The sequence below is a fragment of the Malus sylvestris genome, chromosome 16 (assembly GCF_916048215.2).
Source record: "Malus sylvestris chromosome 16, drMalSylv7.2, whole genome shotgun sequence".
In the NCBI taxonomy this organism is placed as follows: domain Eukaryota; kingdom Viridiplantae; phylum Streptophyta; class Magnoliopsida; order Rosales; family Rosaceae; genus Malus; species Malus sylvestris.
Genome location: NC_062275.1, coordinates 20,893,150 through 20,907,608, shown reverse-complemented (window position 1 = coordinate 20,907,608; position 14,459 = coordinate 20,893,150). Strand labels below are relative to the sequence as shown.

General features: G+C 37.0%; 1 protein-coding gene across 1 annotated transcript; it reads right to left on the bottom strand.

Annotated features, from left to right (window-relative positions):
* Positions 1-8,769: 8,769 nt before the first annotated feature.
* LOC126607074 (KIN14B-interacting protein At4g14310-like) lies at positions 8,770-12,700 on the bottom strand. The gene is made up of 3 exons (XM_050274507.1): positions 10,747-12,700; positions 9,800-10,413; positions 8,770-9,499 (listed from the first exon to the last, which is right to left on the bottom strand). The coding sequence occupies exons 1-3, from the start codon at positions 12,493-12,495 to the stop codon at positions 8,971-8,973; spliced, it is 2,892 nt and encodes a 963-aa protein (XP_050130464.1). The 5' UTR covers positions 12,496-12,700; the 3' UTR covers positions 8,770-8,970.
* Positions 12,701-14,459: the final 1,759 nt, after the last annotated feature.

The window sequence follows — 14,459 nt, the reverse complement described above, 5'->3', positions numbered from 1 at the left end:
ATAGGAAGTCTCATGTATGCCATGATATGCACAAGGCCTGATATCGCATATGCTGTGAGCATTACTAGTCGACATCAATCTAACCCAGGATCAGAACACTGGGCAGCTGTCAAGACGGTCCTTAAGTACTTAAGAAGAACTAAGGACATGTTCCTCGTTTATGGAGGAGCAACAGAGTTACGAGTGGAAGCCTATATAGACGTAGATTTCCAATCTGACATCGATGATAGAAGTTCCAACTCTGGATATGTATTCACTCTGAATGGTGGGGCTGTTAGCTGGAAAAGCAAGAAATAAGATGTAATTGCTGATTCCACGATGGAGGCAGAATATGTCGCTGCAGCTAAAGCCGGCAAAGAAGCGTTCTGGATGAAGAAGTTCATTACTGAGAGAAGTTTGCACGTTTTTCTTCTTTCTATTTTCGTACATATCAATCAAAGAAACAACCTTCATATGGCATTGAGGAACATTATTGCCCTTCTCCTCCTCTTTCCTCCGCTCACATTTATTTGTGAAAAATAGTTAGGTGTCACATGAGTCATATAATATTACTAGCCGACATCCAAGTTATATGAAATTTCCCTCACCTCCGCTCACATTTATTTGTGAAAGAAAGTTAGGTGCCACATAAGTCATATAATATTATTGGCCGACACCCAAGTTATTATATCAGAAATTAGAAATATGAAATCTCCTTAATTTAGATTGACCCCTCGATGATGAAATCCATCAACCAACCAACCTCTTATAATTGCATGGCTCAGCCAAGTCAGCCACTGAATGGTCCAATGTGGCCCCAAAGCTGTCATGTCATGTCAAATGCGCACAGACAGAGGTTCCTTTAAAAAAGAGATCCTCATAATTTTTCTAAGTGGTGTCTACCACTCTGTATTAAGCGTTTGTTTAAATGTACTTTTAAAACGGTTGAAAGTGATTCCAAAAACACTTTAAGTGTTTTTTTGCATGAAGCACTAGTTATGTGATTTTACTAGGAAGTACTTTAAATGCTTTTTCAGGATTTACTTGTATTTTTACTGAGGATTGGTTCCAAAAACATTTTCACTAAAAACACTTTCAGTCATTTTAAAATCACATCCAAACGAGTTCTAAATTTCATTGAGTTGAATTGTTTATTTTTTCGAGTTTGATTTGATAGATTATAATTGCAAAGAAGTTGGTGAATAGTGTCCTAACTGACAATAAAATTCATTCTGATTATGAAATAAGTAAATAATATCTGATTGAATTAATTTTTTGTAAAAATAATTCATGGATAGATATTTAAAAAATAGACAATTTATATCATTATAAAAGAATGTAATGTAAACCTCACAAGTAGCTTCTTGCATCGTAAAAATAGGGATCCTTTTTTCAAGGGACCTAATATAGCTATCGTAATGTTGATTAAGACACATATTAAGTGATGTTGTAATTATTTAGGTAATAACAATGATATGATAAAGTCATTTACTACTACAATTTAGTGCTTCACTTGTAAGTGAGTAGTTTTAGGATGCGTTTGTTACACCGAACTATTTCGGATTGGACTAGCTTCGAGGACTAAGCTAGATTGTCTTAGACTAGACTAAGCTAAACTAACTTGGTGAAGTGTTTAGTACAATTTCGGATTAAGAAGCAGGATAATAAAAAATAAAAATAAAAAACCCATGATATATTACAAAATATTTTATTTGCTTCAACTTCAATTTCAACCAAATATTGTTATTCCTGTTAAACATTTCATCTTCTTCATGTTCAAAGTATATTGGTGTCACTCAAATATCATCTTTAATCCAACCTCCTTTCTTCTACTGGCAATTGCCACTAGTGCCATTTACCATATTAGAAATTGCAAAATTCTTGAGATTTCAGAACCAAGTTCCAACAATTGATAATTTGTTTCACATTTAAACAAAAACCCATCCACAACAAAGCAACCCATCACAACTTTTCCCCAAAAAAATCAAATTTACACAAAAGAATCAATGTGGGTTATGAGAATAAGGAAATATACCAACAAGAACAAATAATACAAAAGCCATACATCAGATCTAGCAAAAACATATATACATACATATATGTGTGCGTGTATGTATATGTGTGTGTACACACACACATATATATATACAAACCCAAAAATGGTGCTTTCTATAATTTCAGCTTAAATTAGAAAGAACCACCATTGCAAACACCATTAAACCAAATGAAACATATTCAAAAATTTGAAATTCATATTATATTACCAAAAAATAAGCAAATCTGAGGAAGATTGAGGATATATGGCATTACATCTTTCCATTTGAAAATATCAGTTTGTCATGCCCAGATGGACTTCGCAGCCAACATCATTTAAATTCAGCCTCATTTTGAGCAAGTTGAAGCGGTGCTACGACGGTGGTAGCCATCGTCGAGACTTAGACAAAGAGAGCGGGAGATGACCTTGGGAAAAGGAGTGGGGTGGCCCCGGCATCGATCTGGGCCTCGGATCAAATCGACCCATCGGTGGGTGCTAATTCAATTTTGGGATTTAGGGGTGGGTCTTAATGAGATAGAGCAGGGAGAGAGACGAAGACCCATGCAGGGAAGGAGTGAACGATTTGACATCGAGGTCGTTGATTACGATGAGGCAGCGAACAAACGAAGCAAACGAAGGAAAGGCATAGCAGTCCGCTGCATTTTGGGGGGCTTCGTTAAGAACCTCTAACGAGGTCTCTAGTCGAGACGAATCTTGTTTAGTCCCACTAAAATTAGTCCCTATGATTAACAAACACGGGACTACACTAATTTTTAGTGTAGTCCAATCCAATGAAGGCTAGTGAACTCAAACAAACACACTTTTAGCATCTTAGGTTGGAATCTCGTGAATAACGAGTTCGTAATCAATTTATTTTTGGGAACTTTAACGAAAAGCTCCTGGTACTGTTCAATTTAACGAAAAACCATATTTTTACACTAAAAAGTCAATCATGGTACTATTCACTTCACCCTTTATTTGTCCTTATCGTTAAAACTCAAAGTTTCACTACTACAATATTAGTTTTAGGTGTTGGACGATGGTGGCAGTTATTAAGCCATTCTGACGGATAAAAGATATCCGACACATAATTTATTTAGTGTCGGATAAAAGTTAATTTCTGTCGGATATATCCGATATAAATTCCTGGCAAATTTAACCGCCATAAAATTATTATAACCCTCACTATTTTTTAATTCTTTTTTTTTTAATATTTTTAACATATTCTGACGGTTTCTAAGTTAATGGTGGTGGTTATAACCGACATAAATTGACTAGTTTATTATTTTAGTTTCTGGCGGTTATTATTTTAGTATTCTGACGGTTATAACCGACAGAAATTGACTATTTTATTATTTTAAAGTCTCATATTGATTATAAATAAATAAACAAATGGTTTAAATATTTTTTTTTCACTCACGGTTCCGTTACCTAATCTCTGAATGTTTTTTTTTTTTTTTGCGATTTTTACACATGCTATATCTGAGTATATACAAACATATTTGACGGTTGGATCGTTGAAACTAGTTTCGTAGAATGCATATCCTATCAAATTGATAGATTTAACAAACACTTAAGAGTTAATGTTATACTTTCATTAAGTATAAAAAATTATCCACTAGTGTAAATATATTAAATTGAAGATCGAATTCATTCAATGCATTCTTATAGGATCAAGGAGTGTAGTTGTAAAAAATTATCAAAATCGGAGCTAAAATAACCGTTAAATTGTGATTTTTCGTTTATAACCGTCGAAAACTTTTGTTCTGTTATCTAATATCTGAATGTTTGTTTTTTGTGATTTTTTAGGTATGTGATCTCGGAGTGTGTACAAACAAGTTTGACGGTTAGATCATTGAAAAAAGTTCCATAGAATGTGTATCGCGTCAAAACGGTAGATTAAATAAACACTTAAGAGTTAATGTTATACTTCCATTAAGTATAAAATAAGATTTTGTGGTATCCACTAGTGTAAATATTTTAAATTGAAGATCAAATTTATTCATTGCATTCTTATAGGGTCGAGGAGTGTAGCTATAAAAAATCATTAAAATCGAAGCTAAAATAAACCGTTAAATTGTGATTTTTCGTTTATAACCATCGAAAACTTTTGTTCCGTTACGTAATCTCTGAATGTTTGTTTTTTACGATTTTTTACGTATGCAATCTCAGAGTGTGTACAAATAAGTTTGACAGTTGGATCGTTCAAAAAAGTTTCATAGAATGCATATCGCGTCAAAATGGTAGATTAAACAAACACTTAGAGTTAATAATATACTTCCATTAAGTATAAAATAAGATTTTGTGGTATCCACTAGTGTAAATATTTTAAATTGAAGATCGATTTAGTTCAATGCATTCTTTTAGGGTCAAGGAGTGTAGCTGTAAAAAATCATCAAAATCAGAGCTAAAATAACCGTTAAATTGTGATTTTTCGTTTATAACCGTCGAAAACTTTTGGTATGTTACCTAATCTCTGAATGTTTGTTTTTTGTGATTTTTTAGGTATGCGATCTCGGAGTGTGTACAAACAAATTTGAAGGTTGGATCATTGAAAAACGTTTCATATAATGCGTATCACATCAAAACGGTAGATTAAACCAACACTTAAGAGTTAATATTATACTTCCATTAAGTATAAAATAAGATTTTGTGGTATCCACTAGTGTAAATATTTTAAATTGAAGATCAAATTCATTTATTTCATTCTAATAGGGTCGAGGAGTGTAGCTGTAAAAAATCATCAAAATCAAAGCTCAAATAATCGTAAAATTATGATTTTTCGTTTATAACCGTCGAAAACTTTTGTTCTGTTACTTAATCTTCGAATGTTTGTTTTTTGTGATTTTTTAGGTATACGATCTCAGAGTGTGTACAAACAAGTTTGACGGTTAGATCCTTGAAAAAAGTTTCATAGAATGTGTATCGCGTCAAAACGGTAGATTAAATAAACACTTAAGAGTTAATGTTATACTTCCATTATACTAGTGTAAATATTTTAAATTGAAGATCAAATTTATTCATTGCATTCTTATAGGGTCGAGGAGTGTAGCTGTAAAAAATCATTAAAATCGGAGCTAAAATAAACCGTTAAATTGTGATTTTTCGTTTATAACCGTCGAAAACTTTTGTTCCGTTACGTAATCTCTGAATTTTTTTTTTTTTTAAGATTTTTTACGTATGCAATCTTAGAGTGTGTACAAATAAGTCTGATGGTTGGATCGTTGAAAAAATTTTCGTAGAATGCATATCACGTCAAAACGGTATATTAAACAAACACATAGAGTTAATATTATACTTCCATTAAGCTAGTGTAAATATTTTAAATTGAAGATCGATTTAGGTCAATGCATTCTTATAGGGTTGAGGAGTGTACCTGTAAAAAATCATCAAAATCAGAGCTAAAATAACCGTTAAATTGTGATTTTTTGTTTATAACCGTTGAAAACTTTTGTTATGTTACCTAATCTCTGAATGTTTGTTTTTTGTGAGTTTTTAGGTATGCGATCTCGGAGTGTGTACAAACAAGTTTGACGGTTGGATCGTTGAAAAATGTTTCATATAATGCATATCACATCAAAACGGTAGATTAAACCAACACTTAGAGTTAATATTATACTTCCATTAAGTATAAAATAAGATTTTGTGGTATCCACTAGTGTAAATATTTTAAATTGAAGATCAAATTCGTTCATTGCATTCTTATTTATGTTTTTCAAGTATTGATTAGACAATATTTAGTTTGTGTGATGACATTTTCATTGTACAATTATCTTTTTGTTTCTTTATTGCATATTTTACATAGGTTATTATCTATTAAACCAAACAATTATTTATTTTCGACCAAAAAAAAAATTATTTATTTAATTTTTAAAAATGTATTCTACTTAAATACATATTATTTATTTATTTATTAAGCCAAACATTTATTATTTTATTTTTTAAAATCATAACAAAATTTTGGGGGGAATTTAAAATTTTGGGAGGGAATTTTGGGGGTGAATATTTTCGCCATTTTTGTTATGTCGGTTATAACCGATAGGAATGAAAATTTTTTGTCGGTTTATATTTTAAAAAATGTTTCTATCGATTTTAACCGACAGTAATGAGTAATGAACATTTTCTTATACCCACATCCGGCCCTCACTCCTTTCCTTCATTTTTCTGAAACCTAACTTTAACTCTCGACACTCTGTCTCTCTCTAAGCTTCGAGAAGGAACCCCCACCATTCCTCTCAATTCTGACCAAATCAACCTTCAAAAATCTGAACCTCGAACCCTTGGGACATGGGGAATCAACCTGCAGCGTTGCATGTATCATCAATGCATCATCGTGTGCTCTGCCATTAATGCTGAGAGATTCAGCTCTCTCGAACTCCATCTCAGGTATGAATTATGTTCCCCTCTTGGTTGTGTGGGTTCTAATCTATCTATGATAAGTATTATGGCGAAAATCTTTGGGGTTTAATCTCTGTTTTGAATCTGTGCATGCATGTCATCACAGCGACGAATGCCGAGATGCCTAGGCCGGGCCCGAGGCCGTATGAGTGTGTCCGGCAAGCTTGGCATAGCGATAGGCACCAACCCATGAGAGGTTCCATCATTCAGTAGATTTTCCAGCATTGGGTCCTCTTTGTTTCCATGGATTTCTTGGTAAATGTGTCTACTTTTTCACATTTTGCTGACCGCCCACCACCTATTTGATTAGGGTCGTCAATGAGGTTCACAACTCCGTAACGAAGAAGAACAAGGAGTGGCAAAAGAAGCTGCCTTTGGTGGTTTTAAGAGCAGAGGAAATTATGTATTCCAAAGCCAATTCTAAGGTTTTTCTCGTTTCCTTTTCGGTTTTGCATTCGCTCTTTTTGGTTTTTCGTCGGTCATTTTTTGCTTTGTTTTGTTGAAGGCTGAGTACATGAATCTCGACACGCTATGGGACAGAGCACATGACGCGGTTAACACGATTATCCGGCGAGATGAGGGCACTGAAACCGGGGAGCTTCTGCCTCTGTGTGTCGAAGGTAACATTGTACTGATTTCTTTGCAGTCTGTTGAATTGAAACATGAAATTATGCTACTGGTTGTTCCATTTTCAATGTATATTAGCTCATTGCTCAAGCTTAGTTTAGTTCGTAAGAAAAGATTATTATGTAGAATGAATACACAAGAGATGTGATTTGTATGTGTGTTTTGGTTCCTCCTCTTTAGTTCGTAAGAAGAGATTATTTATATTTTTTTAATTATTAATTTATTTTCTGTCGGTTTCATCCGACAAGAATGATTTTATTTATTCTTATTGATAAATTTTCTGTCGGTTATAGCCGACAGAACTCCTGGCGGTTTTAGATTTTCTGTCGGTTTTATCAGGCAAAAATTCTCTTATTTATTTATTATAAATATATATTATGTCGGTTATATCCGACAGGATTTCTGTCGGTTTTAGAGTATTTTCTGTCCGAAAATTCATTTCCTGACACAGGCAATTCTAACGCTTATATATCCGCCACTGCATCCATTTTCTGTCGGATTTTGCTTAAAATCCGACAGTAATATACGTTTTTTGTCGGTTTTTGAACCGTCAGTTATAAATAATTTTGTAGTAGTGTTTTCAAGCCCTTTTCATTAGTTTTCCTGTTAATTTTTCACCCCATGTGTGGCAGTGAGCCAGTGGCCCAATAAAACAAAAGCCACAATCAAGTTTGGACAGGTTACCCTAGCCCACTCATCTTACAATACACAATGAACGTAGGGGTGTCTTACAGCTTATAAACACCAAAGTTGAGGCTAAGTTTAGCTTGGCCATCAGCTGAGTGCGCTTCTACTGAACTGGGGGAAAATAGCACAATACAGTCAGTCGCTCGCGCGTGTGTGTGCAGTTTCTAACCATTGATTCTTGTGAGCAACTGATGCTGAGCGAAATTGCATGTGGGAAATGAGGCTTATGCATTAAGAAACCAACTTGCCATTTAGTAATACAGTCTGGTGGTATTCCTCTTCGCTTAAAAATGAAAGGTCTTATGTTCGAATCTCGTGGACGGCGAATTTGATACCAAACTAGGCTGCCTATTATGTGATTTAGCCAAACTCCTCTTTCCCTAGTGTAAAAAAATATCGATATACTAAAAAAAACATTAAGAAACCAACCCTAAAACGGTCCTCTCTGTCTGGGCCTTTGACAAGGGTAACAAGAAGAGAAGAATTCACTTCAACTAAAGCCATTTGAAACCTCCAATGGCTTTTCCCTCATTCCCTTGCCTGCTGGAGCCATCAACCTTCAACACTAAAAGAACTGGGGACTTTGGAAAGTTTACTTGTTTCTGATCATGTTTAATAGAAAAAGTTATAAAGTGGTTCTGGATTCAAAAAAACACTTGAAAGGCTTTATTAAAGAAGCACTTCATGTGTGCTCTTTTCAAGGAGCACTTGGATTTTATTAAAAACTCTGTTGTGCTTCTAATGAAAGCGCTTTTACTAAAAAGGCTTATGAGCATAAGTGTTTTTTTAAAAGTAGTTCAAAACGCACCAATATAACAGATTTCCTTTAAACCACTCGGGAGCAATTCTGGGTGTCAGTGTACATGCCTCACCAGGATACTGAAAGTATGTTCTAACGCCTTACTGTCCCAGATTCTTCAATAATCCAAGCATAAAAACCAAGATAAACAAAGATGCCGAAAGAAGACCTAAATATGGAGGGCAGGTTTAAGACACTACCAAAAAGGCTTTACTCACAAAGAAAGACAAAAAACATACAAGTATAACAGAAAATAAAAGTTTAATTCCATCTAATAAATAAGCCTTCAACAGCAAGCCTTCATTATACATAACATTATACACCACAGCAGCAGCATCGTAGCAAAATAACAAAACTCATTGCAGCATCACATTCCTATGCTGCTGACTACCCTCTTTCCTAGATAATCATAAATGTAAGAAGAATTTTCAAGCGTTCTGCAGACCTATAATAGGTTCCTCCACAGTGCCGGGCGATCCCTTGAGATAAGAAGTGCCCGAGAATCCAAGTAATCAAAAGAAGGTGCATACAAGTCATCTGGACCAACAGTTTCTCTGGCTTTTTGACTCCCGTCATCACTGGTCAACAATGGAACTCCGTCATCCTTCAACGCATCAAATACAAACAGCCCCAATCCGCAAACACCCATGATAAGGTTTGAATTCCCCCAAACTTGTGTAATTGCTGTGTAATGACTGTGAGCATTTGATTCTGGCAAAGCGTAGGTGCTGTATAGACTTTGTTTTCGGATTGAAAATTGTTGCACCTGTGAAGAAGACTGCTTTTTCCATCCCCATCTTGCACTAGTGCAGCCAAGGAAGACAGAATCTCCACGAGAGAAAACTGATTGCACATTTACACCGAGTTTTGGTATCTTAAGACCAACGCCAGTTGGATGCCGAAAGTCTATAATGTTAATAGAATCTTGAGTACAGAACACTCCATCATTTCCTTCTGCTTCCACAGAACTTACTCTGCAAACCAAACAACCACATTAAGTGTTATTAGAATCTTGCATACTCAGCAGATTTCTACTTCAATTGGTATATTCTCATGCTAGGACTAATTTCCTACCTGATATATCCAGAAAGTAAGCAAGAAAACCAGATGAAAAAAATAAATTAATCACACATAAAAAACTAGTAGCATAGTGACATATTCAAGGACATGATAGAGGACATATCCATCAAGAAACGCATGCATAACAGGTAAAATGCATGAACCAGAAATAGAATAGAAAACAAGTAAAAGCTAAATGAAAGGTTGACATCCACCTTTGTCGAACACCACCACCTAGCTCAGCATCAGTGTTATTCACATGAAGAGCGGAAATTTTCCGACCAGAAGAAGAAACAGATAGTAAAGCTTGAGGGTTAAGAGAGTTCACATCCCAAAGGGAAATTGTTTCAGCTTCAGCTACAACAACTTTTCCTCTATTTCTCCACTGCAAGGGGCTTGAATTATCCATTGCTATAACAGGCTTTGATACATCCCATTTCATAACTTGCTCACCATCACGGATGTCATAGATTCTCACAACTCTCTGACAGCTAGCAGTTGAGACAATGAGAGGTCCACAAGGTCTATACCACCATTGTCTAGGTTCTGGATCCAGAAGATCAGACAAAGCATTTCTTCCATGTGAGATGCTGTTGGGCAAGCGGCCAAGCACTGTTCTTGAAGGGGCTGAACCATCCTCAATCCGGAAAGCACGCACATCTTCGGCATAGAAATCCCATGAACAAAATCCTGCATCCATTGTATTGCCAGCTGATGCAGCCACAACATACCTTCCTGAGCAACCATCAGCACTGGGAGCACGGATAATCCAACAGTCTCTCCACATATTAGGTGAAACTACAGCAGGAGGCTTGTACACAACTTTCTCCTGAAGAGACCATAAACCATCAATCAATAACGCAAATTTCACATTCAGCAATTACGATTTTATGTCCCCCAATTGTTCGTTTGTTCATACTACAGTATAAACAAGCATGTCTTTTACCTTGGTTTTTTCAATGTTAATATTTGACATAGGATAATTGAAAGAAAATCAAAATATTTTGCAATAAAAGTAAATCACACCAAAAATTCAAACTTAATTTGAGTAAGCCTAATTTATACTGAAGGTGCACATGATCTGAAATTGCTTTGATAATTCAATTACTATAAACATAACTACGCAATGAAGCTCAGGCAATAGAAGAGAAAAGTTAAATACCTCACAGTTTACAATATCATAGAAGGTGCACGAACTATCATCGTGAGCAAGAAGAACCGACTCTCCCTCAGACATGAACCACCCTCCAGTTGAGGTTTTTTGGCCTATTTGGTTCAGCTGGTAACTGCAAGTATCCTCATTTTCCTCGTCAAAGAACATTTCCTGTCTATTCTCCTGATCATCAAACTCATCAAGTTTTTCATCGGTTGTGAGAATGAGCTCCAAATTTTGTTTTCCAGAGACAAATTTTGAAGATTTTTCAACTTCTGCAGCAGTGACACCATCCACTTCTTGAACCTCAAAACATTCCAAACCTTCACGTCCGTCATCCCTTGTTGAAACTTTAGTTTGGTCCAAGGAAGCCAAGAACTCTACCGCAATTGGGTTATCATCTGTAAGGCTCAATGACTTCTCTTCAACCTTTGCTTCACAACTAGTTTCAACAGCTTGGAACCCATGACTTTGAGAGCTTTCGAATGATTCTTTCAACGCCACACAGTTTTTAAGCAACTTATGATGAGGAAAGAGCCTAGCTTCCAAGTCCTCACTGTTCAACCCTTTTACCAAACTCTTAGCATTACACACCAGCTCAATATGGCCCTTCTCAACTACTTTTGCATCCCTGTCACTATGCTCAGTACTTTTCGGCAACCCCATCTTACCACCTGAATCATTGACATGTCTCATGGCCTTCTCAATTCCAGAAATCTTTTCCTGAATATCAGAGAGTATCACCTTCGACGTATCTGGATTATTCATATCCAAAATCTCCTTGGTCTTCTTAATATCCGAGGCAATCCTCTTAACCTTCCCTTCCAAGAAAGCAAGCTTCTCGTGAAGCTTACTCGGATATTTGATACCCGAACGACCGCCACTACTACCTTCTTCATTCAACCTCTTTTCTTTCAAACCCTCCAAAACCTTTGCATCACTTACAGATTTTTCACCAGACTCCTTCAGTCCCAAAGCATCACCACTCCCAATTTTCACAGCTTTATCATCCACCCTCGCCAAATTTTGATCCCTTTTATCAACCGCACTAGGGTTTTTCAGATCGGAGCTCAAATTAGCCTCTCCATCTCCACTTCCCGGATCCCTAACCCTAACCCCATCCGAATTCTTCTCAATTTCCACCGCTCTCACTTCTAATTCTCCAGAAGTTGCATTCTTTTTCTCTAAATTCACACCAATTTTACCACTTTCTTTGATATCCCTCAAAACCCTAATCCCATTCGCTCCCACATCACTCCTCTTCACATCCAAATCCCTAAACCCTGTTCTCTGCTTCCCACTAGCTGATCCTCTAACCTTCCCTGCACTCGACACTACGCGATCCCTCTCCCCAACCGAAATCAGACCCGAACCCGGTCTGACCCGATCCACCGAGACCCTCCGCTCCTTACCCGTATGAGAAATTACCCTAGTAAACTCAGAAGGGCTAGAGCTCCTACCTCTCGGCGCCGATGACATGGACCACCGCGAACGCGTTTCGCTACCTGCGCCACTGGTTGCCGCAGACACAGCCGCCTTGTCGACGCGAGAAACGGGCCGGATTGTGGGCTTCTGGGCCGAAGCCCGGAAAGCAGCGGTCCCAGGAAGAGGGTTCTCCTTTCCGGCGCTGACGTACCTCTTGTCGGAAAAGGGTATCGGCGTTAGAGGCTTGGATGGTTTGAGAGTGGCGGCGGGTTTGGATGCTGCCACGCCGGCGCCGCCGCGGTCTTTGAAGCGGCGAGCAGATGTGGCCGACATGGTATTTTGTCAGTAAATAAAATAATCGATTAAATGGATAATCGAAGGTGTTAAGGTTGGAAGATGAGTGTTTTTTAGAAACTGGGAAGATGGAATGAATGGGGATCTTTCGACTGGATTTGATTTCTCTCTGGTTCGCATTTGAGCGGGAAAATGAAATTAATTTTGAGTTTTTGAAATTTTTGGGGTTTTCGGAAGTCTCAAGTTTCTCTTTGACGGTTTGGGCCTCGAAACTTTTATAGTACTGAGCTTTAAATTTAGGGCTTGAGGTAAGTTTAATCTAACTAAAAATCATCCTATACTATTATTCAGCTAACAGGATTTCATATTTAATTATACGAACAAAACTAATATATATCAGACCCACAAACATTTAACACACATGGGCTGAACTAAAAACCCAAAACGAAATGATTTGTTTTTCCACATTTGCCCCTAACAGCAATGCTATTCTATCAGTCAATTCTGTTAGAAATAAACTTCTCTTTATTTACAAGTATGTCATTATGTCAACCAGTTCTTTCTCTCTTTCTTTTTTCTTTTGGCCGTTCCTTCTCTATTCAGGTTTTGCTTTTTTTACTTATTTGTAATTAGGTGGTTCAGATTCTTTTGTTGATCAATTTCCACCCTTAATGTTGCTTACCACTTAGAACCCACTTTCCTAGAATGCAGGAGCCACTTCCATTGGAAATTATTCCAGTTTCATTTTCTGTTTGTGAGTCGTTGTAGATTTGCCGGTGGGGTCTCGACTCTTGATGGATAAAACAATGGTCTTCTAGATTTGCCCGTAAAGCTACGGTATTTTCATCAACTCGGGTGTTTTCAACATCACCACATTCTCCTTGTTATTTGCCTTTACCGATAGTGTTGTTCGTAGCTTTGTTCTGTCCCAGCAACAATCTGAAAACAAATCAACAAAAAATGCATTGATATCGTACTAACAATTTCATACTTTATGTCTTCAAGTAAAAAAAAAAAAAAATCAAATAGCTACAATATTTCCTGTAGACATCAAAATTTCAGTAAATAAATGTTGACCGATAAATCAAAGTTTCAACGCTCATGTATTACATAAATTTTACACGTAGCGTGTGTCTAAACAAAAAATCGAAATAAGTTGGAAAAGTCATCAAACAGGACACGTGTCAACACCTGGCAGAAACGACTTATTTCATCTGGAATATTATATTCAAAATTAGGCCTTGGAAATTTCTATAAATAGAAGGCTAATTCATTCATTTGAGGGGGACCAAAAATCATTAGGCAAAATTCTTGAAGCTTTGAAGCTCTGAAACTCCGAAGCTCTCAAGCATCCAGGTTCCCGAAGAATCAAGAAAGCTCTCTTCGTTCATCGTTCTTCGTTCATCGTTCATCCTAAGATCAAGCCCCAACGGCCCTTTGGATCAACAATCATCCACCAATTCAAGATCAAGCCCCGACGGCCCTTGAAGAAAGTGTTCTTCGTTCTTCGTTCATCGTTCTTCCAAGATCAAGCCCCAACGGCCCTTTGGATCAACAATCATCCACCAATTCAAGATCAAGCCCCGACGGTCGTTGAAGAAAGTGTTCTTCGTTCTTCGTTCATCGTTCTTCCAAGATCAAGCCCCGACGGCCCTTGGATCAACAATCCACCAATTCAAGATCAAGCCCCAAAGGCTCTTGAAGAACTTCCACCAATTCAAGATCAAGCCCCGACGGCTCTTAAAGAAAGCACCATTGTTCATCATTCGTTCATCCTAAGATCAAGCCCCAACGGCCATTTGGATCAACAACGTCGACAAATCCACACATCCAACCGTCCTTCAAGATCAAGCCCAAAAGCCCTTGAAGATCCGTTCATCACTGTTCTTCAAGATCAAGCCCAATGGCCCTTAAGGATCTGTTCATCACTGTTCTTCAAGATCAAGCCCAAAAGCCCTTGAAGATCCATTCATCACCGTTATTCAAGATCAAGCATCAACGGC

What these genes read in the sequence shown, in the direction of transcription:
- LOC126607074 (XM_050274507.1), bottom strand. Translation starts at nt 12,495, where the DNA reads ATGTCGGCCACATCTGCTCGCCGCTTCAAAGACCGCGGCGGCGCCGGC. An exon ending in ATGATATTGTAAACTGTGAG is followed by an intron (nt 10,414 to 10,746) that starts GTATTTAACTTT and finishes TGGTCTCTTCAG; the next exon opens with GAGAAAGTTGTGTACAAGCC. An exon ending in GGTGGTGGTGTTCGACAAAG is followed by an intron (nt 9,500 to 9,799) that starts GTGGATGTCAAC and finishes TTTGGTTTGCAG; the next exon opens with AGTAAGTTCTGTGGAAGCAG.